At 42.0% G+C, this 23,433-nt stretch overlaps 1 protein-coding gene across 2 annotated transcripts in view; it reads left to right on the top strand.

The window, feature by feature from the left end:
• The first annotated feature begins 4,875 nt into the window (after positions 1–4,875).
• LOC132384541 (supervillin-like) overlaps positions 4,876–23,433 on the top strand; it is a 244,447-nt gene continuing 225,889 nt past the window's right edge. For both annotated transcript variants that reach the window (XM_059955706.1, XM_059955707.1), the window contains exon 1: positions 4,876–4,910. In XM_059955706.1, coding sequence (XP_059811689.1) covers positions 4,891–4,910 — 20 coding nt within the window. In that variant the 5' untranslated portion in view covers positions 4,876–4,890. The remainder of the gene's footprint in view (positions 4,911–23,433) is intronic.

Here is a 23,433-nt window from a genome sequence, read left to right as displayed (position 1 = left end):
AGTCTTCCAGTTTGCCACTACCCTTGGCGACTTCGTGCACACAAGTTTTTAGTTTGATGCCTTCCTTTATTTGGATCTGGATGATGGGGTGGTAAATTGGATTAGTAAGTATGCCGATGATACTAAGGTAGGAGGTGTTGTGGATAATGAGGTGGGTTTTCAAAGCTTGCAGGGAGATTTATGCCGGTTAGAAGAATGGGCTGAACATTGGCAGATGGAGTTTAATGCTGAGAAGTGTGAGGTTCTACATTTTGGCAGGAATAATCCAAATAGAACATACAGGGTAAATGGTAGGGCATTGAGGAATGCAGAGGAACAGAGAGATCTAGGAATAACAGTGCATAGTTCCCTGAAGGTGGAGTCTCATGTAGATAGGGTGGTGAAGAGGGCTTTTGGAACACTGGCCTTTATAAATCAGAGCATTGAGTACAGAAGTTGGGATGTAATGTTAAAATTTTACAAGGCATTAGTAAGGCCAAATTTGGAATATTGTGTACAATTCTGGTCACCGAATTATAGGAAAGATATCAATAAATTAGAGAGAGTGCAGAGACGATTTACTAGGATGTTACCTGGGTTTCAGCACTTAAGTTACAGAGAAAGGTTGAACGAATTAGGTCTCTATTCATTGGAGCGTAGAAGGTTGAGGGGGGATTTGATCGAGGTATTTAAAATTTTGAGAGGGATAGATAGAGTTGATGTGAATAGGCTGTTTCCATTGAGAGTAGGGGAGATTCAAATGAGAGGACATGATTTGAGAGTTAGGGGGCAGAAGTTTAAGGGAAACACAAGGGGGTATTTCTTTACTCAGAGAGTGATAGCTGTGTGGAATGAGCTTCCTGTAGAAGTAGTAGAGGCCAGTTCAATTGTGTCATTTAAGGTAAAATTGGATAGGTATATGGACAGGAAAGGAGTGGAGGGTTATGGGCTGAGTGCGGGTAGGTGGGACTAGGTGAGATTAAGAGTTCGGCACGGACTAGGAGGGCCGAGATGGCCTGTTTCCGTGCTGTGATTGTTATATGGTTATATGGTTATTTCTTTTATTTCCTTAGTTATCCATGGTTGACTCCCTCCACCCTTACTGTACATGCTTTTAACTGGAATATACTTTTGTTGAGCATCATGAAAAATCTCTTTAAAAGTCTTCCACTGTTCCTCAACTGTCCCACCATATAGCCTGTGTTACCAGTCTACCCTATCCATCTCCTCCCTCGTCCTGCTGTAGTCTCCCTTGTTTAGGCATAATGCACTGTAAATACATTGTAATTGGTTGAATAATTCATTTTGTGGTCCGTAGGATGCTGGAAATTCTCATGTCAGTCCACATGGTAGTGGAATCTCTTCTGTAATCAAATGTTCTTCACCAGTGTCCTATGTTTCCTGTGTTATGAATGTGCCACAACTCTGAGGGGCCGAAGGGTACAAAGTCGCCCCCTCCTTTTTGAGAATCGCAAGATCGCTATTAATTCGGGTCTGAGACCCAAGAAATGAGAGAGAGACATCCAGAATACACAAGGTTTGGAATGTGTCCTGACCTCAGTGAAACGGAACCACTGATAACTGCTATTGTCTCTTGGAGATGGAATTGTGTATTGAGTACTGTATTGTGTATTGTGTATTGAAACCCCTCAGGGGACAACCAGAGTGATCTGGTTGAGGGACTGCATTATCCCAACCTGATTGACATCTGAGACCCCGTGAGTAAGGATAATAGAGGGGTCTGGCGAACAACCCCTTTAGGCGCACCAGGAGAAATGCTAGAGATCCCGTGACAGCGTTTAATAGCGACAGCCGGTGGGGGCTCGTGTGCGTCCTCCCTTACCAGGGTGGCTGGCTCCTCACGGAAGAACGGTTTAGCTAAAGGAGAGGCCACAAGTGAAAGGCCACGACAACGAGACACCTGACGGATCGAATCATAAAAGGAAAGCCGGCAAGTTTTTCTCCAAATCTCTCTCTCTCTCCAACCATTGCAACACAGCGATCCCCAAAGGCTGCAGCCTGCATGAACTGAGTGAACTTTATATGTCCATCGGACAATACATTATCCCCTAGACAACGATAGAGCTTATTTCTTATTGATTATTATTATACCCGCACTTTTAGATTTAGTACTGATGACGTATATTATCTGTATATTTGCATTGATATTATTTTTGTGTATTTTTACTAATAAATACTGTTAAAAATAGTATCATCAGACTTCAACGGACGTCTCCATCTTTGCTGGTAAGTGACCCAGTTATGGGGTTTGTAACACCTGCCAGAGAGAGAGAGAGAGAGAGAGAGCACGTGTGCATTAGGCCATGATACCCAGTCAAACATCTCAGTGTGGTGTTGAGGGTGAGTTAGTAGATGGAGGTGTTGATCAGCCTTACTGTTTGAGGAAAGTAACTACTTTTGAGTCTGGTGATCCTGGCGTGGATGCTATGAAGCCCCCGCCCTGATGAGAGTAGGACAAATAGTGCATGAGCAGGGTTGGTGAGAGCCTTCATGATATTACTGGCCCTCTTCCAGCACCTTTCTGTATATAAATCCTTGATGGATGGTAGGTAGGCTGGTGCCGGTGATATGTTGGGTAGTTTTGCCTACCCATTAAAGTTTTGACTAATCATTATAGAGCCTTCCTGATTGCTGCAGCAGAGTTTCCGTACCATGCAGTAATTCCACTTGACAGGATGCTCTCTACTGCTCATCTGTAGGAGGACGTGAGTATAGAGGTACAAAGTCCAGCTCTCTTCAGCCTCCTCAGAGAGTAGAGGTGTTGGTGAACAGATATTACCCCTCAACCATCAGGCTCTTGAACCAAAAGTGATAACTTCACTCAGGCAACACACACAAGGTGCTGGAGGAACTCACAGGCCAGGTGGCATCTGGGAAAAGGGTACAGTCGGCATTTCAAGATGAAACCTTTTGGCAGGACTAGAGAAAAAAAGCTGAGAGGAGTAGATTTGAAAGGTGGGCGAGGTGAGAGAGAAACACCAGGTGACAGGTGAAACCTGAAGGGGGAGGGATGAAGTAAAGAGTTGGGGAGTAAATTGGTGAAAGAGACAGTAGGTCATGGAAGAAAAGGAGAGAGGAGCAGCAGGGGGAGGAGAACCAGAGGGAGGCGATGCATGATGATCGCCTCTATCTAGTGCTCCCCCCCCCTTCACCCTCCCTGCCAAATTAGTTTAAACTCTCCCCAACAGCTCTAACAAACCTGCTCACAAGAATATTGGTGCTTCTCAGTTTCAGGTCAACCTGTCACTTTTATACAGATCATACCTCCTCCCATAATGGATCCTAATGATCCAAGAACCTGAAACCCTGCCCCCTGCACCAGCTTCTCAGCCACGCATTTATCTGCCAGATCATTCTGTTTCTACCCTCACTGGCGCAAGGCGCAGGTAGCAATCCAGAAATTACTACTTTGGTGATCCTGCTTCTTAGCTTTCTGCCTAGCTCTCCAAATTCTCTCTTCAGGATCCCTTTGCTTTTCCTTCTGATTGGTTGATAATAAATGTACTTTGAATCTTTGAAACACATTCAAAAGAGACTAGCTCTGAAAGGCGATTTGGTTGGCCTGAATGAATTGGGGTCAAAAGATCTGTTTCCAATCTGTGTGAAAGAGCTATCAATCTTTGACTCACTTTACCTTTATCAGTCTATTAATCTCTTCCTATAACAAAGCTTCCTCCAAGAGGACCACAGTTTTGTTGTGGTTTGGAGGCTTTCATGCCTCAGTGACCCAGAGAGCTATGTTGGCTGGAGTCAGGGCCTTGTGCTTTGGCTCTTGGTAGAGTCAACCATGCCAAAAGGTAGAGGCCAAACTAAGAGTTGTCCACTGGTCCTCCAGGTTCATGGCTTCAGCTCAGGGATAACAATGCTGACAGATAAAACAAAATTGTTTTGGAAACAGCAATGAACAATCCTACAGCTAAGTGCGATAGTGTTTCTTAGTCTCTACCTGGGACTTGAATGACTGACAGTGATCGAACAGAAAAGTGGGCACTTCCAAAGACTGAAGGCTGATTTCCAGCCACACATGATAAGAAATCAGGAGAAGTCTTGTTATGCCGAGTTTGGTTAGAATTCAAAATTTACTACTGTACAAATGGCTGAGATGAATTTAAGAAGAGCTTTTATGTGGAGCAGAGAAGGAGGAAAAGAATAGAAGGGTATGCTGATAGAATGAGGGGGAGATTATTGACTTACAAATTACAACACAGACTGTGGCCATTCTACCCATGTGATCCATTTTGACTCCCAATATAGCAATGTCAATAGTTCCGCTGCTCCTCATTTCTTTGTGGTCCTGCATTTTGTTCCCTCTTCTGCCCATCAACTCTCCTTTTGTTCCTTTTTCCAATAACCTACATGAAGGGATCATTTAAAGTGGACAGTTAAGCAACCGTGTGTCTGAGATGTGGGGGGAGACTGAAGCAACCCATGTGTTCATTGTGACAACATATGAACTTCACAAAGTGAGCACTGGAGGTCAGGACAGAACCAGAGTTGCTGCAATTGTGAGCTGGCAGATTAACTGCTATATCACAGTGTCACTCTTCGGATGAAGTTCATCTGGGCTATAAGCAGCTGCTTTGACCTGTAGGGCCAATCGGACTGTTTCTCCTTTGTAAATACCACACCACTCAAGTGTAGAGGGAACCTCAGTGGGGGAAGGGCAGCAATGAAATCAACCATCTGTGCAGGAAGATTTAAATCAGCTGACCTTGACTTAACGCTGAGCTATTAAAGCTATTTTTGACCAGCCTTCATGGGTGTCAAGTGCTGCTCAGTCCTTACATGGTCAGCCAGCCCTGGAGAGCAGGTAAAGCTGGCTGTGTCAAAGCATGGAGGCCTTAAGGTGGGACACTTAGGGAAGCCTGGTCTTCTTGAGTCCTTCGTGGAATGCGCTGCTGGTGTTGCTTGTAAGTGATCTTATTATTACCAATTGTGTGAGAAACTCATCAAAATAAACATATAGTATTAGAGCTAAAGGGGAAAATCACCTCAATAATGAACCTCAACCTTTATTTCATAAATTGAGAGATGATATGCGATCTTTTGCTATGTAATATTAATTAGGAAAGAAATGTAAATAATCAAATGACATACTGTATTCTTTCCATGCAAGGTATTGGTATTATGAATAACCTTCTAAAGTTTATGCTTGTCACTTATTGAAGAAGTCAGCACTCATTGTGGTGTACCCTCAGTAAGACTATGTTATGTCCAGTGAGTTACATTAACAAGAGCTCAATAGGTAGTATCCTTTTTTCTGCATCCTGTGCTTGTGTTTAAAGACCCACCTTGAAGACATGAGGACAGACTCCTTACTGGCATTCCACTTGTACATCATTTGTCCCGCAGGTCCACAAAAAGAGAGGCTAAATAGAACTGGCTCTAAAACAGACCATTATAGCATTATGCACAGGGAGACATTTTAGAGTCATAGTGTTATACAGCATGGAAACAGGCCCTTTGGCCCAACTCGTGAACGCTGACCAAGTTGCCTACCCAAGTAGTGCCTTTGTTTGGCTGATCTTCTCTGAACCTTTACTATCCATGTCATTTAAAGATTATGATTCTGCCTGTCTCTACCACTTTCCCTGGCAGTTTATTCCACATAGCCACCACCATCTTTTTGAAAAGGTTGCCCCTCATGTCCCCATTAAATCTTTCCCCCTCTCACCAAAAACCTTTGCTCTCTAGATTTTGTCTCCTCTACCTTTGGAAAAGACTGTGACCATTCACCTTATCTATGTCCCCCATGATTCTATGTAAGGTGGGTTTTCTGCCAGCGACTGACCATCCCAGGTACCTAGCAGGGATCCACATGGGGATCCTATCACAGCACCAAGCAGGATGATTGCACATCTTTTTAAAGTATTAGCATTTGGACTGGAGAACCAAGAGTACCACATTAAATCAATACCTTGGAGTGCACCGAGGGAGTGCTGCATTGGCATCAGTGCTATTTACAGAGGAGATGCTATTTTCTTAAGAGGACTTGAGAGAGCCATGACACATCAATGCAGCTGCTGGTGTCCCCTCATCATTAAAGGAGATTATCACAGAGATCACTGACTTACTGTAGCACATGAATTGGAGGCTTTGTTGTCTGCAATGCTGCCTGCAAAGTAAATTCTGTCTGCAAAGCATTTTGGAGTATGGGGGGGGGGGGGGTGTCAAGAAATATATTTATTATTTATTTACTGAGATACAGCTCAGAACAGGCCCTTCCGCCCCTTCGAGCCGTGCCACCCAGCAATCCCCAGTTTAACCCCAGCATAATCGCAGGACAATTTTTTTAAATTAACCTACCAACCAGTATGTCTTTGGACTGTGGGAGGAAACCGGAGCATCAGGAGAAAACGGGGAGAACATATAAACTCCTTACAGGCAGCGCAGGAGTTGAACTCAGGCCGCCTGTACTGTAAAGCGTTGTGCTAACCACTCTGTTGCTGTGTTGCCCCTATGTAAATACATTTATTTGTGTCACTATCCAATGAAACTATAATTCCTTGGAAAAGTAGATCAGTTTTGGTGAACATAGCTGTCTTGTTAGCATTTCACTAGTCAAAGCAGTTCTACAGTCACACTCCAAACTCTTACCATTGTAAATAAAGCTCAGATGCATACCATGGAGGCCATTGCTCTGTATCCAGTGTTTCAAACCAGCATCCCATTTTTATCTCAAAACACTCTGCTGCTCTTCTGATGAAGGTCAAACAGCATAGAAACAGACCCTTCAGCCTGATGACCCATGCTGACTCATTTACACTGATCCAAATTTACTTCCTCCAAATTATGCCAGTAGAGTGGAAAAGAAGCTGGACAAGCCTGCAATAGACAAAATCTAGCTTAATAAACACCAAATACAAGAGGAGACTGAGAGGACATGCAATCAAACAGTATAAGATCCTCAGGAATCTTGGCAGGATGGAAGTGGAGCGGATGCTTCTTCGTATGAAAGAATCTAGAACAGGGGGTGGGTCATTACTTAAAGATAACAGATCCCAATTTAATTCAGAGTTTAGTTGAAATTTCTTTTCTCTCAGAAAACCATGAATGTTAAGCTTGCTTCCTCAAAAGATGGAGGAAATAGGTTCTTTGAATATTTTAAAGGCATAGATAAATGATAAAAGTAAAGGGGGTGAAAGAAAACTTACAGTGGAGTGAAAATGTGATCTGATCAGCCATGTTTGTATTGAATGGCAGAGCAGACTTGCTGGCTGCAGCTACTCCTGTTGCTAATTCTAATGTTCTTATGGGTGTAAAAAGTCCCAGCATGAATGGGACAGAATTATCTGGCTACAGGGCCTGGATACTTCTCAGGCCACTGGTTCCGGATGCTAAGGTCACAGGTCAAAATGTCACCAGTGTGATTGAGGACAAAATAACACATGTGAAAAAGCATTAAGTAGTTATCAATTGCTAAATGGCAAATGGGAGAAACTAGGGAGCTATAGGCTGAACACTGGAAGTAAAATTGTTTCTCCTATCTGACCTGTGAATGCTTGGAACTCTATATAAGGTCGATTTACAGACATTCTACACACCGATAAAGTTTCCCTAGAATAATTAGGTGTGTTTGCCCCTCTGCTGCTGTGTAAGGGGAGTATTAGTTTAGTGATCCCAGTGCAGTTGCTCCAATGTGACACCCCGCCACTTTCTTGCTGCTGCCATCAGGAAGAAGTTACAGGAGCCTCAGGAGTCACACCACCAAGTTTAGGAACAATTATTACCCCTCAGCCATCAGGCTCTTGAACCAAAGGGATAACATCACTCAACTTCACTTGCCCCGTCACTCAACTCTTCCGAGAATGTATGGATTCACTTTCAAGGACTCTTCATCTCATGCTCTCAGTATTTATCACTTGCTTGATGGCTTATTTATTTATTTACTATTTCTTTCTTTTTGTACTTGCCGTTTGTTGTATTTTGCCCATTGGTTGTTTGTCCGCCTGTTGGCTGCAATCTTTCATCGATTCCATTGTGTTTCTTGTACTTATAGGGAATGCCCACAAGAAAATTATAAATTTACTTTGAACTTTTGAATTTTGAACTTGATACCATCAGCCTCCAAAATGTAGCTGGTCAACAGTCCAGCATGAGCAATTACTGGCTGCATCACTATTAATACTTTGAGACATTGTTTGCATAATCTGGTTAAAATAGCATTACAGGAACCTACGTGAACTTAATGTCACTTCAACATTTTAAAATATGCTTGCACGTAAAATGAAGCTTTATTTTTCAATGGGAAAAATCGCATTAAATGCTCAACATTGTTGAAGCTTTAACTCCTTGGATCATGTGTGACATTGGGAGGTAGTTCTGCAGCTGAGCCAAGTAAGTTAGTACTTCTCCTCAGAAGTTTCTTGTGTGTCAGCTGCAGATGCGTTTAGACACAGGGAGCTAAGGGCTCACCCTGTGTCAGTGATGAGGAGAATCTTATTGTGGCCCCTTCCTATCTCTTTCACCTACTATTGATCACTGGTGTGGCATTGTTAATCAGAGATAGTGTTAATTAGATAGTGTCACGGCTGTAGAAAAGGTGGATGTCATGGAGGGGTTGTCTATGGAGTCTCTGTGGGTGGAGGTTAAGGAATAGGAAGGGGTCAGTAACTCTACTGGGTGTTTTTATAGGCCACCCAATAGTAACAGGGATATCCAGGAGCAGATAGGGAAACAGATCCTGGAAAAGTGCAATAATAACAGAGTTGTTGTGATGGGAGATTTTAATTTCCCAGATATCGATTGGCATCTCCCTAGAGCAAAGGGTTTAGATGGGGTGGAGTTTGTTAGGTGTGTTCAGGAAGATTTTTGGACACATAATGTAGATAAGCCTACAAGAGGAGAGGCTGTACTTGATTTAATATTGGGAAATGAACCTGGTCAAGTGACAGATCTCTTAAGGGAGAGCGTTTTGGAGATAGTGATCAGAATTCTATCTCCTTTACCTTAGCATTAGAGAGAGATAGGAATAGACAAGTTAGAAAAATGTTTAATTGGAGTAAGGGGAATTATGAGGCTATCAAGCAGGAAATTGGAAACTTAAACTGGAAACAGATGTTCTCAGAGTAAAGTACAGAAGAAATGTGGCAAATGTTCAGGGAATATTTGTGTGGAGTTCTGCATAGGTACATTCCAATGAGACAGAGAAGTTATGGTAGGATACAGGAACCGTGGTGCACAAAGGCTGTAATAAATCTAGTCAAGAAGAAAAGAAAAGCTTTCAAAAGGTTCAGAGAGCTAGGTAATGTTAGAGATCTAGAAGATTATAAGGCTAACAGGAAGGAGCTTAAGAAGAAAATTGGGAGAGCCAGAAGGGGCCATGAGAAGGCCTTGATGGGCAGATTAAGGAAAACTCCAAGGCATTCTACAAGTATGTGAAGAGCAGGAGGATAAGACATGAAAGAATAGGACCTATCAAGTGTGACAGTGGGAAAGTGTGTATGGAACCGAAGGAAATAGTAGAGGTACTTAATGAATACTTTGCTTCAGTATTCACTATGGAAAAGGATCTTGGTGATAGTAGTGATGACTTGCAGCAGACTGAAAAGCTTGAGCATGTAAGTATTAAGAAGGAAGATGTGCTGGAAATTTTGGAAAGCATCAAATTGGATAAGTCGCCGGGACTGGATGAGATATACCCCAGGCTACTGTGGGAGGTGAGGGAGGAGATTACTGAGCTTCTGGTGATGATCTTTGCATCATCAATGGGGTTGGGAGAGGTTCCAGAGGATTGGAGTGTTGCGAGTGTTGATTCTTTACTCAAGAAAGTGAGTAGAGATAGCCCAGGAAATTATAGACCAATGAGTCTTACCTCAGTGGTTGGTAAGTTGATGGAGAAGATCCTGAGAGGCAAGATTTATGATCATTTGGAGAGTTATAATATGATTAGGAATAGTCAGCATGGCTTTGTCAAGGGCAGGTCGTGCCTTACAAGCCTGATTGAATTTTTTGAGGATATGACTAAACATATTGATGAAGGAAGAGCAGTAGATGTAGTGTATATGGATTTCAGCAAGACATTTGACAAGGTACCACATGCAAGGCTTATTGAGAAAGTAAGAAGGCATGAGATCCAAGGGGACATTGCTTTGTGGATCCAGAACTAGCTTGCCCACAGAAGGCAAAGAGTGGTTGTAGACGGGTCATATTCTACATGGAGGCCGGTGACCTGTGGAGTGCCTCGGGGATCTGTTCTGGGACCCTTACTCTTCATTTTTTTTTTATAAATGAAATGGATGAGGAAATGGAGGGATGGGTTAACAAGTTTGCTGATGACACAAAGGTTGGAGGTGTTGTGGATAGTGTGGAGCGCTGTCAGAGGTTACAGCAGGACATTGATAGGATGCAAAACTGGGCTGAGAAGTGGCAGATGGTGTTCAACTCAGACAAGTGTGAAGTGGTTTATTTTGGTAGGTCAAATATGATGGCAGAATATAGTATTAATGGTAAGACTCTTGACAGTGTGAAGGATCAGAGAGATCGTGGGGTTCGAGTCCATAGGACGCTCAAAGATGCTGCACAGGTTGACTCTGTGGTTAAGAAGGCGTACGGTGCATTGGCCTTCATCAATCGTGGAATTGAATTTAGGAGCCGAGAGGTAATGTTGCAGCTATATAGGACCCTGGTCAGACCCCACTTGGAGTACTGTGCTCAGTTCTGGTCACCTTACTACAGGAAGGATGTGGAAACTATAGAAAGGGTGCAGAGGAAATTTGTAAGGATATTGCCTGGATTGGGGAGCATGCCTTATGAGAATAGGTTGAGTGAAGTCGGCCTTTTCTCCTTGGAGTGACGGAGGAAGGGAGATGACCTGTAGAGGTGTACAAGATGATGAGAGGCATTGATCTTGTGGATAGTCAGAAGCTTTTTTCCCAGGGCTGAAATGGTTGCCAGAAAAGGACACAGGTTTAAGCTGGTGGGAAGCAGATACAGAGGAGATGTCGGGGTTAAGTTTTTTTACTCAGAGAGTGGTGAGTGCATGGAATGGGCTGCCGATAACGGTGGTGGAGGTGGATACGATAGGTACATGGAGCTTAGAAAAATAGAGGGCTATGAGGAAGCCTAGTAATTTCTAAGGTAAGGACATGTTCGGCACAGCTTTGTGGGCCGAAGCCCTGTATTGTGCTGTAGGTTTTCTATCTATGTTTCTATTTTACTTCAGACCCATGACCTTACAAACTCTCCATGCAAGTCTAATTCTAGTTTCTTGTTTGTGCCTGATTTTAATTCATCCAGTGTTGTCAGCTTCAGATAGGAGCATCTTCATCTGACCACCCCTTTTTCCTTCATCCAGAGCCACATTTAAACCTCCTTCTTAGATTAAGTTCTTGGGCATCTGCACTAACAATGCCTGCTGTAATCTAGTGTTAAAGAAGACAAAATGACACAGGAGCAGAATTAGGCCATTTGGCCCATTTTGTCTGCTCTGTCATTCAATCATGTCTGATTTATTATCCCTTTGATGCCTATCAACTCCTGCTTTAAATAGTCCCCAATAACTTGACCTCCATAGCTGTCTGTGGCAAAGAACTACACAGATTCACCACCCTCTGGCTAAAGAAATTTCTCCTCATCTCTGTTCTAAATGGGCAATCTTCTATTCTGAGGCTGTGTCCTCTGGTCCTAGACTCCCCAACTGTAGGAAACATCCTCTCCATATCCCCTCTAACTAGGCCTTTCAATATTCGATAGGTTTCAATGAGATCCCCTCCCCATTTCTTCTAAACTTGAACACGTGCAGACCCAGAGCCATCAAATGCTCCTCATACATTAACCCTTTCATTCCCAGAATCATTCTCATGAACCTCCTCTGGACCCTCTCAAATGCCAGCACATCCTTTCTTTGATAACTGCTCATAATACTCCAACATTCCTGTGAAATGCCTGAAGTCATGTTATAACTTTACGGGCATTTACAGTGCCATTGCTTCACTTGTGAATGGGGCTCAAAACCAGGGTGGTTTCATTGCCGTCCAGAGTGACTATTTCATTCCCATTGAGGAATCAGCACCAATTTAGGAAACTGAGGGTCATTGATGAGGTGGGGGAGGAAGAGTAGAGCATGTGTTTTAAGACAGTGGTTGTCCATCATGTCAGAAGATGACAGGAAACCTGTGTGGGAGAGTTTTTAAAGTGGAAAAGCCATTGCACTGGGGCAGTTCCACCCTCTCCACCTCAGAAGTCCAGGACACAAACTGGGGTCTTCCTTGGTTGCAGTGGGATGTCCATGTCATATTTTGTGCCTTTTCATACCCTTCACACTTCATGGAGCATTACGGTACCACCTTCCTAGCCATTGGATCTCGCTGTAGATCTCATCCACCCAGTCTGCCAAAGCAGACTTTGCATGCTAGGATAGGCATGTACCTATCTCACCAGGGTGTGAGGCTACCAGCTACCCTTTCCTGGTTTAGCCCAGCTGTTGAAGCAGTGTACCAGGGCGTGGCTCCTCTCACATGCAAACAGCAACTTGGAACCACAGGGGAGAGCTGAATGTCCAGTGAGGACCAAAGATGAATGAGCTGCCCTGGAATGGATACACCTTTAGCAGAGTTGCTACCCCTCCTTGGACACCCCATGCACCCCATGCTTTATTTCAGATGGAGCATTACCAAAGCAAAGAACTCTTGGTCCTGAATGGTTGAGAGTGAGACTGCTGTATCTTCAGGGAGGATGTTGGGTAAATATTTGGATCGAGAAAAGTATAAGATAGCTAGTTTTGAATTGATTGAACACTGTCATCATGGCCGAATGGTTTTCTGTATTAATACATTCTATGCCTTTTCTAATTCAACTGCGGTATTATCTGCTGGTGTAAGCCAGACCATCAGCTTGTGAAAGAATTTGGAGGCAACTGCTTCAATCAGCAAGGTACCCCAATGTTAAAGTCATCATTTTATCCGTTTCTAAATCAAATGCTTTCAGCCACAGTAAGTGGAACTGTAATTATTTAAAATCCCGTGATGTCGGAGTGACAACTAAGGTCATTGAGAAACCAAATGCAGATCATTTCGTTGAATCGTGGGATTTAAGCAGAGAACATTACAAGCAGAAATGAGTCCTTTCACCTCACCTTATAGTTACTGAACATAATATTTATTTATGCTAATCCCATAGGCCTGAATTAGGCTCACATTCTACTTATCCTCTCCTTTCCAAATGCATGAGTTGTCCAAATGCCATTTAAGTGTTGTATCTGCCTTCACCACTTCTGTTAACAGCTCATTTCAAATACCCACTGCCACCATCTGTGAGAAAAGTTACTCCTCAGATCCCCTCTTAATCTTTTGCCTTTTACTTTAAACTAGATTTGGACTTTCCTGCCCTGGGAAAAGAATGTGTCTATCCTATCTACGCCCTCATAATTAATGGGGTCACACTCAGCATCCTACCTAATGTTCCCTCTAGTTTATTTATAATTGCATGAAAATTGAGAAATTGCATACTTTAGATTACTTATCTAAAAGGTCACAATACAGAATTCTTCACATCAAATAAAAGCAAGCCATAACTCACAACACAAGTAAACAATGTCAGGCAGTCAAAACAACTGACAGGCACAATGGCAAAAGTAAAATGTTTTGACTAGATGGCATCAGTGTTCAGTGGGTTGTTGGTTTATTAGCAATGAGCAACCGACTTCCATTCGGTGTTTATTGTTACAATTTGTAACAGCGTTGTAACTTGAAACACTGACAATGTAAATATGTTGAAGGTCTAAAATGTGTCAAAGTTAAGGTTGCAGTACATTTATTATTTAGAAAATTTATAGATTATATTTTTAACACATTTAATTACAGGGTATTTCTCAATTATATTAATGTAGATTTCAAAAGAATATTAGCATAATTTCAGATTTATATGAACATACAGTAAGTTCAAAATTATATTAACATTATATAAAAGAAAATACCAGCCACTGGGCAACAGAGGTGTGGGAGCATTTCATTATATAGGGGACAGTGACTCTACCTTCCACTGAAAATAAGCACAGTGCTGTCCATTCTCCTTATAACCACTGTCCATTCCAGGCAACATCCTGGCATATCTCTTCTGCGCATTCTCTTCTTGCTGCTACATTCATCGTGTGGCGAGATGACCAGAACTGTGCACGATACTCCAAATGCAAACTAAACTTTTGCAACAAATGTGCAAAATAAAAAATTGTGCAAATACAAAAAAAAATTCCGTTCATCTGACGTCCATCTGTGGAAACTTGAATTCTGTCGGACACAGTTTGGCAAATGCCAGTGCTATGAACTTTCTTCATAATTCCAAGCAGTGGATGTGGTTGGTGGACAAAGAACTCATAATGCCTGGTTGTTCTATAGCCTCACAAGCCATGAATAACATCAGATAAACATTCCTGAGAATCACATGTGAGCACGAATAGGTGTGACTGAGGAAGGGTGCCTCTACTCAAAGTGTTTCATTTAACATAATTAGCAGTTTCCAGTAACCTGAAATAACACTCTGCAATTAGCCTGCCTGTGAGAGGCTGGAGATCAAGTCCTGAGTGGAGAGGGGCTAATCAGTCATTTTACAACCCTTGTACTTTGCCAGAATGCTGCTGCTCCCAGTGGGACGGTGTGGTATTTCTAAACATGATTAATTCATTTTCACATATGGCATGTCAGGTCTCAGGACAGCAGCAACAATAATAGTGTGTGTTAATACAGAACACTTACCAAACAGAAATCTTAGAATGATGACTGAGAGGTAGGTTTTAATGAAGATAAGCAGGATCAGAAATGCACCATCTGAAATGATAGTGCAGGCAGGTAGGCAATCTCCCATCCTTTAAGAAGTATCTAATCAAGAACTCAACTCACCAAGGCATCGAAAGCTCCAGAAAGCAGAGCTGGAAATGTATTAGTGTAGATGTTCACTTGTTCAGCATGGAAATGGTGGGCTGAAGACCCTGTTTCTTGACTCTGAAAGCAGAAACCGCCAGGCTCAAAGACAGTTTCTATCCCACTGTATGACTCTGTGAAAGGATTAAGAAGGGAATTACAGGGCTGGGAGCTTAATCTAGTCAAGGTACAGTGAGCAAAGATGGTGAAATTCAAATTACAAATGCTTAAGGGCCCAGAAATTCAGATTTTTTAGAAGCCTGTAGAGGAATATGTAGAGGGAGGTGGATATCATGGAGGGAGTTGAAAGCAAGAGGATTTTAAAAGTGAGGTATTGTCAAGCTGGAAGGTGGGGAATTTACTGATCACAGACACCGAGGATGAAGGAAATCAGTAGGCAATACAATTAGCAGATGAATAATGGAACCTACTACCAGCCTCTTGGCTTTGCTATCCGATATCTGATATAAGAAATATGATTACTTAAAGTCTATTTTTTGGGAGGAACATAGTGCATGATAACATTTTAGGTTGGGCTGATCATGCTGATGACTGTTTCCAGTTGAAATAGTGATAACTCAGATCAGGTTCTCCTCTGAATATTAACATAATACACTTGACATTTTATTAGTGGCCGTGGCATTAATCCTGATCCTGCTGAAGGGTCTTGGCCTGAAATGTCAACTGTACTCTTTTCCATTGATGCTACCTGGCCTGCCGAGTTCCTCCAGCATTTTGTGTGTGTTGTCTGATTATGTAATACTCCTTTGTGCCCTCACTAACATAAATCAAAGCTCAAAGATGCAAATCTACAAATTTCCTGAATGGTCAATAAATCACAAGCAGCAGGTTGGACCCAAATTCTAAGAGATGTGAATTAAGGACATCCATTCTGATGTTGATATGTTGATCAAAGCATCAGCTAGACTCATAGTTAAAATGTTTTCCTCCAGATTTGCATGTTCGCTTTTTGTCTGAATCTTATCTTAACTTGACACATTGGCACACCGTGCTGTGATCCACTGATCATCCGCCCCTTGCTCAGGATTGGAACCATTCACAGCAAGGTGGTTATGCAAGGGGAAGACTACACACAAAATAAGATATACAGTACTGTGTAAAACTTTTAGACACATATATATATATATACATACTGTAGCAAGGGTGCCTGAGGCTTGTGCACAGTACTGCATTTGTCAACGTGGAGTGAAGAGATTGTAAATCTGGTGGGAGCAAAAGATGTTAGGAATGGCAAGGGTGGAGTTCCATGGGAGTCCTGAGATACCAAGCAAGGTCATTTGATTCCAAACATTTGGTTTGTTGATCATTATAGAATGTCTCTCTGATGCTTCCCACTCCCTCCCCTCTCCCTATCACTTTTCGCAACCGTGATTCCCCTCTCCCTGCCCCCTTTCCACTCTCAGTCCACAATAGAGACCAATATCAGAATCAGGTTTATCATCACTCACATATGTCATGCAGCTTGTTGGGTTTTTGCAGCAGCAGTACAGTGCAGTATATAAAATTACTACAGTACTATGCAAAGGTCTTAGGCACTCTAGCTACTGTTCATATTATGTGCCTAAGACTTTTGTACAGTACAGTAGAAGAAAAATGAGATCTTTCTGCCCATCGAGTCTGCTCTGTCATTATGGCTGATATCTTTCAACCTCATTCTCTCTCTTATCTCCCTTACCAATTAACAACCTATCAATCTCTGCTTTCAATGCACCCAATGACTTGGCCTCCACAGCCCTCTATGGCAACATATTCCGCAAGTTCATCACCTGAAGAAATTCCTCCTCATTTTAGTTTTTAAGGGACACCCTTTTATACTGCGGCTGTACCTTTGAATCAGAGTTAAAGGTAGACTCCTGGCCACAATTTACCTCGTTCTGGCCTTGTACCTTATTGTCAGCCTGCACTGCGCTTACACTGTAACTGTAAAACTAAATTCTATATTCTTACTGCTTTTCCTTGTAATATCTCAATGTACTGATGCAATGGCATGCAAAACTAGGTTTTTCAAGATATCACAGTGTACGTGAAAACAATGAACCAATTCAAATTCCAGTATTAGAAACATCTACTCCGTATCTGTTCTATCCAGGCCTTTCAGCACACAGCAGGTTTCAATGAGATCCTCTGCACGCCACCAACTCGCTTGCTCGTGCAATGTGTACACACACACTCTTACTCACTGCATTACTCTCCATGTATTATGGAGAGTCAAACCCCTTACTATACTAATCGTAATCTTAAATCCGCGAATACTGGTTTGCTTAGTGTTCCTAGAGTTTGCTCTTATTCACGAAAAATCCAGCATACTCTACAAACTGAGATACGCCAGGCTAGTACTGTGGAATATTTCAAAACGCTTTCTAAAACCCTACTTTTTAAATTTGGCTTACTGATAGGATTAGGTAATGCCTGTTGATGTGGATTCTATTAATATAATTTAGTATATTCCATTGTTTTATTCTATATCTGTATAATATGTATATATCTATATAGATACAATGTTTTTGTTCACTTAATTTTGAATTTTGTCTCATATTTTTATGACTATATTCATTTATCTTTACAATCTATGTAAAGCACTTTGAATTTTCATCTTCAATGTATGAGAGGTGCTTTATAAATAAAGTTATTATTATTATAAATTAAAAATGTATCCAAATTAAGTGCCAGTGCCTTAGAGACATAGAGGAAAGTATAATTAAATTATGAGTGAAACAGTTGGGGTATTATGAATTATTTTGTTCATTGCCAAGGATCTTGTGGGGCCAGAAATAATTTCACACAACTATAAGAATAATGGTGTTTTGCAGTTTAAAATTAGCTTGACCCACAGTGGTTCAATTTGTGCAGATGTTGAAGCCAATCAGAAACTTCTCATTTTCTGGTGGGACTTCATTCTTCAACAGGTTTATTTTTGAGGTAAGTATACCCTAAATAGTGTCAATAGTAGGGAAAACTTAAAATTTCAACATATATTTGAAATCTTTTTTATTTTCCCTGAAACTCCATCGGTTAAAGACATAACATACTGTACAAACTGCATCTGTTGTCCCCACTAAATTCTGTGATCTCTAACAACCTCCAGATTATGTGCTCCTTGGCTGTTTTGCTATTGGAAGTCAGGGTTACAGTTGACCTCAGGACCTTCTCGAGCTGCTGCTGCTGACATCTGCCGCGCATCACCATGTGCTACTCACTGGGGCAGCGTGGGGTTCATCCAGACCCCAAACTTGAGGAGAGCAGGGTCCATTTACAGGGCAGGCATGAGCATTTGGCTTCATTGACTTTTGTTCCTGCAACAATTCTGAGGTAAGGTATCTAAGAGTGTGGGGATTAGTTTCGTGTGGTCTATCTGTGGCATCTGAGAGTTCCAAGCTCAAACCAATGCCTGTACTGCTCTCAGAATTGAATTGGTATTTTTAATTAAAAATGGTAATTTTGTTTATTATTTTCTTATGTAGTAATGAAAATTCTGTAGTCTTATAAAAGTGGGACAGAAGATGTCTTTGAGCCTGGTGTAACCTGCTTTCAGGCTTTAGTATCTTCTGTCTGATGGAAGATGGGAGAAGAGAGAATGTTCTCTCACTCTCAGATACAGGGCTTTGTGAACACCACAGGTTATTGCTGGTGAAAGTAACCACACAGGACATTGTACAGGCTATCTCAAGTTATGAATGTGCTTGTGTAATATTATTAAATTCAAAAGTCTGATGTATATGCATATGTTCATTCCTACGAATGGCGAAACTCATTTCCTCTCTTTCCTCTCACTTTTAATAACCATTCATTCTTCTCAGTCTTACGTATTTTTGATACCATTCATTACAACACTGTGGAGGTTACTGTATTAAGTGACTATTATGTACTTTTTTAATTAATGGACAAAATTGGCTTCAGGGCAATTGTAGAAACAAAATGCATTTGTTACCAGGGATGGCCTGTACTGCCCACTGCTAATTTGCAGAAGTCTTACAAAGATCAAGTAGCAAATTGGGAATCCTTTCTTGCTGGGCAACGCAAGTTTATGAAAGGAGCCTTTCATGACTTCCGAAAGGAGTGTCCTTACAGAGTGATACTGCACACAATAGGCCAGCAGGCTCATCCAGTTCATTGCAATCAGCAGTTAGCCATCTGCAGTACTGTGCAAAAGTCGTAGACACATACAGTACAAATAGCTAAGGTGCCCAAGACTTTTACACAGTACTGTATTTTTCAATGTGAAGTGGTGAGCTTGTAGGTTTGGTGGGAGCAAAGGATGGTGGGAATGGTAAGGCTGGAGTGTCACAGGGTGGGTGTGGGACAGGTGGCAGAGGAGTGCTGGGGCAGGGGTAGCGCAGGTACAGAAACACCAGGCAAGGTCGTTTGATTCCAAATAATTGGTTTATTGATCATTACAGAATGTCTCTCTGGGGCTTCTTGCTCCCTCGCCTCTCCCTTCCCCTTTTCCCCAACCATGATTCATCCCTCACATGTCATGAATTTTGCTTTTTTATGGCAGCAGTACAGTGCAGTACATAAAATTATTACAGTACAGTGCAAAAGTTAGGCACCCTAGCTAGATATATGTGCCTAAGACTATTACATAGTAGTGTACTCTAATTCCATTTATTGTCATTGGGTCTATTGTCTTCTATGACTTAATGATTCAAATAATCTTCTCCTATCTCCCTGTCAACTTCCTGTTATGAGCATTCTTTGCATCTAGACGATGCCCTCCACCTGCACTGTTTTTCAGAAGACTGTGTAGGTTCCTTTGTATTTCCCCATGCCCCTTGAAGGGATTCTGCCACCAGCACCCTCTCCCATCATTATATCATAGAACATAGAAACATAGAAAACCTACAGCACAGTACAGGTCCTTCGGCCCACAATGCTGTGCTGAACATATCCTTTTATTAGGAATACCTAGGCTTACCCATAGCCCTCTATTTTTGTAAGCTCCATGTATCCATCTAGGAGTCTTTTAAAAGACCCTATTGTTTCCGCCTCCACCACCGTTGCCGGCAGCCCATTCCACACACTCACCACTCTCTGCATAAAAATCTTACCCCTGACATCTCCTCTGTACCTACTTCCAAGCACCTTAAAACTATGCCCTCTCGTGCTATCCAATTCAGTCCTGGGAAAAAGCCTCTGACTATCCACATAATCAATGTCTCTCATCATCTTATACACCTCTATCAGGTCACCTCTCATCCTCCGTTGCTCCAAGGAGAAAAGGCAGAGTTCACTCAATCTATTCTCATAAGGCATGCTCCCCAATCCAGGCAACATCCTTGTAAATCTCCTCTGCACCTTTTCTATGGTTTCCACGTCCTTCCTGTAGTGAGGTGACCAGAATTGAGCACAGTACTCCAAGTGGGGTCTGACCAGGGTCCTATATAGCTGCAACATTACCTCTCGGCTCTTAATGCCATGATCGATGAAGGCCAATGCACCATATGCCTTCTTAACCACAGAGTCAACCTGCGCAGCAGCTTTGAGTGTCCTATGAACTCGGACCCCAAGATCCCTCTAATCCTCCACACTGCCAAGAGTCTTACCATTTATGCTATATTCTGCCATCATATTTGACCTACCAAAATGAACCACCTCACACTTAACTGGGTTGAACTCCATCTGCCACTTCTCAGCCCAGTTTTGCATCCTATCAATGTCCTGCTGTAACCTCTGACAGCGCTCCACACTAGCCACAACACTCCCAACCTTCATGTCATCAGCAAATTTAGTAACCCATCCCTCCACTTCTTCATCCAGGTCATTTATAAAAATCACAAAGAGAAGGGGTCCCAGAACAGATCCCTGAGGCACACTACTGCTCACCAACCTCCATGCAGAATATGACCCGTCTACAACCATTCTTTGCCTTCTGTAGACAAGCCAGTTCTGGATCCACAAAGCAATGTCCCCTTGGATCCCATGCCTCCTTACTTTCTTAATAAGCCGTGCATGGGTATCTTACCAAATGTCTTGCTGAAATCCATATACACTACATCTACTGCTCTACCTTCATCAATGTGTTTAGTCACATCCTCAAAAAATTCAATCAGGCTTGTAAGGCACGACCTGCCCTTTACAAAGCCATGCTGACTCTTTCCTAATCATATTATACCTTTCCAAATGTTCATAAATCCTGCCTCTCAGGATCTTCTCCATCAACTTACCAACCACTGAGGTAAGACTTACTGGTCTATAATTTCCTGGACTATCTCTACTCCCTTTCTTGAATAATGGAACAACATCCGCAACTCTCCAATCCTCCGGAACCTCTCCCATCCTCATTGTTGATGCAAAGATCATCGCCAGAGGCTCAGCAATCTCCTCCCTTGCCTCCCACAGCAGCCTGGGGTACATCCCATCTGGTCCCAGTGACTTATCCAACTTGATGTTTTCCAAAAGCTCCAGCACATCCTCTTCATCCTCTTCCTTAATATCTACATTCTCAAGCTTTTCAGTCCACTGCAAGTCATCCCTACAATTGCCAAGGTCCTTTTCTGTAGTGAATACTGAAGTAAAGTATTCATTAAGTACCTCTGCTACCTCCTCCTGTCACCAGGTTTGGATGTGGCCCAAGAGGGGAGTGAGAGATGCTGAAGTGGGTCAATAGTTCACAGACTGTAATACGAACAATGTTAAAGGGAAAAGAAAACAATAAACACTAGGCCAAACAGGGCTGCTAACTAAAACTCACAAATGGAAAATGAAGCCTATACTGCGGCTGAAAAGAACAACTAAACATTAAACGAATGCCGCTGGTGTTCAGAGACAGTTGACTCGACAGTCCAGTTTCTCAGGCAAGGCCGAACACAAACAGGCAGCGAAGCATTGCTGTGCCCAAGTCTTGACAAATACTACTGCGGAGTGACTGGAATTAAATACCATCACAATGAAATAATAATTAGCTGACACGTGCATACTCATGAGCGCAATTGCCAAATCTGCTGCGCTGCCAAATCCGTGGTTGTGACAATCACACACTCTTTCTTTGCCAGCAACTGATTGCATTGTGTTGTGACCTTTACAGGTAATTTTCTAACATCAGAGATGAGAAGGAAGTGTTTCTAATGTAGTATGTTTAAAGCCATGACCCGCACAACGGAGGGGGGTAATGTGTTTTTTTTCATTCACAAGTGAAAAGTTCTTATGCCCACAGTTTGTGAAGCAGAGTGATGTTATGTGATAGAACTTGTCAGTGCTTGTTTGGGACTGGAATTAGCAAATTAGGTGATTTCATTAGAGCTTTTTTATAACAACATTAGGAAAATGGCTGACATTGCCTTAATGTTGGAAACATGATACAGATGAATTTCCAGATCATTATGAGAGGAAACAATGGGAGTTATTGGAATAATTTTAGGTTTTCAAGGATTCAAACAACTTTAATTGCTTATATGAAAGACAAAACAGAGAGTCGTGGTCTGAAATGACAGTCCAGATTTGATATCATGTCTGCCCTTCTCAAGGGCATGCATGCGTGGGTAATAAATACAGGCCTGTCCAGTGACACATGGGTCCCAACAAATTAAAAATAATGAAATAATTCCCAGTTCAATATTTTGTAAGAGAAAGTACCACCTGTTTTTGCTTTAAATCTGGGATTGGAATCAACATCAATGAGACTGATTAGAATTGGGAATGAAGGCTGATAGGGGAGTCAGCCATTAAGTAGGGATGACCTTTCCAGGATGCATGCAAACTCTTTGCAGATCAGCTGATGACTTCTGAAAGCTGCAATTAAGGGGGGTTTTGTTTTGTTATGGTTCCCAAAAGATTTATGTAAGTCAAGTTCTAAAATGAGGCTTTCAAAATGTATTCCAACAAATTCATTTGTTTAACTTCCTTTGCATGACTTACGCAATTGAAAATTGTTCATTTTTATCTTCTTTAGATAAACACAGGAACAGTCATTTTTGAGGTTATTTGACTAAGCTTCCAACATTTGACCTGGCACTTCAGAGAAACACTTTAGACATGAGATGAAAATCTGTTCTAAGATGTTGGAAACAGGAAATAAAAAGAGAAAGAACTGAGAATACTGAATAAGTCAGGCAGTATCTATGGAGAGAGAATAGGAACTATTGGAATTGGCATTGGTTGGGCAGAGATGTAGAGAAAATCTTTTGTTTTGTGTGCCATCCAGGCAGATCATATCATACATAATTTCTTGGAGGTAGTGCAAAGAATACAATGCAGAATATAGTAGTGTTGTAGTTATGGAGAAAGTGCAATGCAGGTAGATAAATGAAGGGCAAGGGATGTGACAAGGTAGAGTGGAAGATCAAGAATTCAAAAGTTTATATTTAGCATATGAGAGACCTGTTCAAGAGATAAAAGCTGTCCTTGAGTCTGGTAGTATGTGTTTTGGAGATATTGTATCTTCGATAAAACACACAAAATGCTGGAGGAACTTAGCAGGTCAGGCAGCATCCATGGAAATGAACAAACCGTCGACATTTCAGGCCAAAGTTCTTCTTCAGGACTGGAAAGGAAGGGGGAAGATGCCAGAATTAAAAGGTGGGGGAGGGGAAGGAGGGTAGCTAGGAGGTGATAGATGAAG

This window comes from Hypanus sabinus, chromosome X1 (genome assembly GCF_030144855.1).
Source record: "Hypanus sabinus isolate sHypSab1 chromosome X1, sHypSab1.hap1, whole genome shotgun sequence".
Lineage (NCBI taxonomy): Eukaryota > Metazoa > Chordata > Chondrichthyes > Myliobatiformes > Dasyatidae > Hypanus > Hypanus sabinus.
This window is presented reverse-complemented; position numbering and strand designations above follow the sequence as displayed.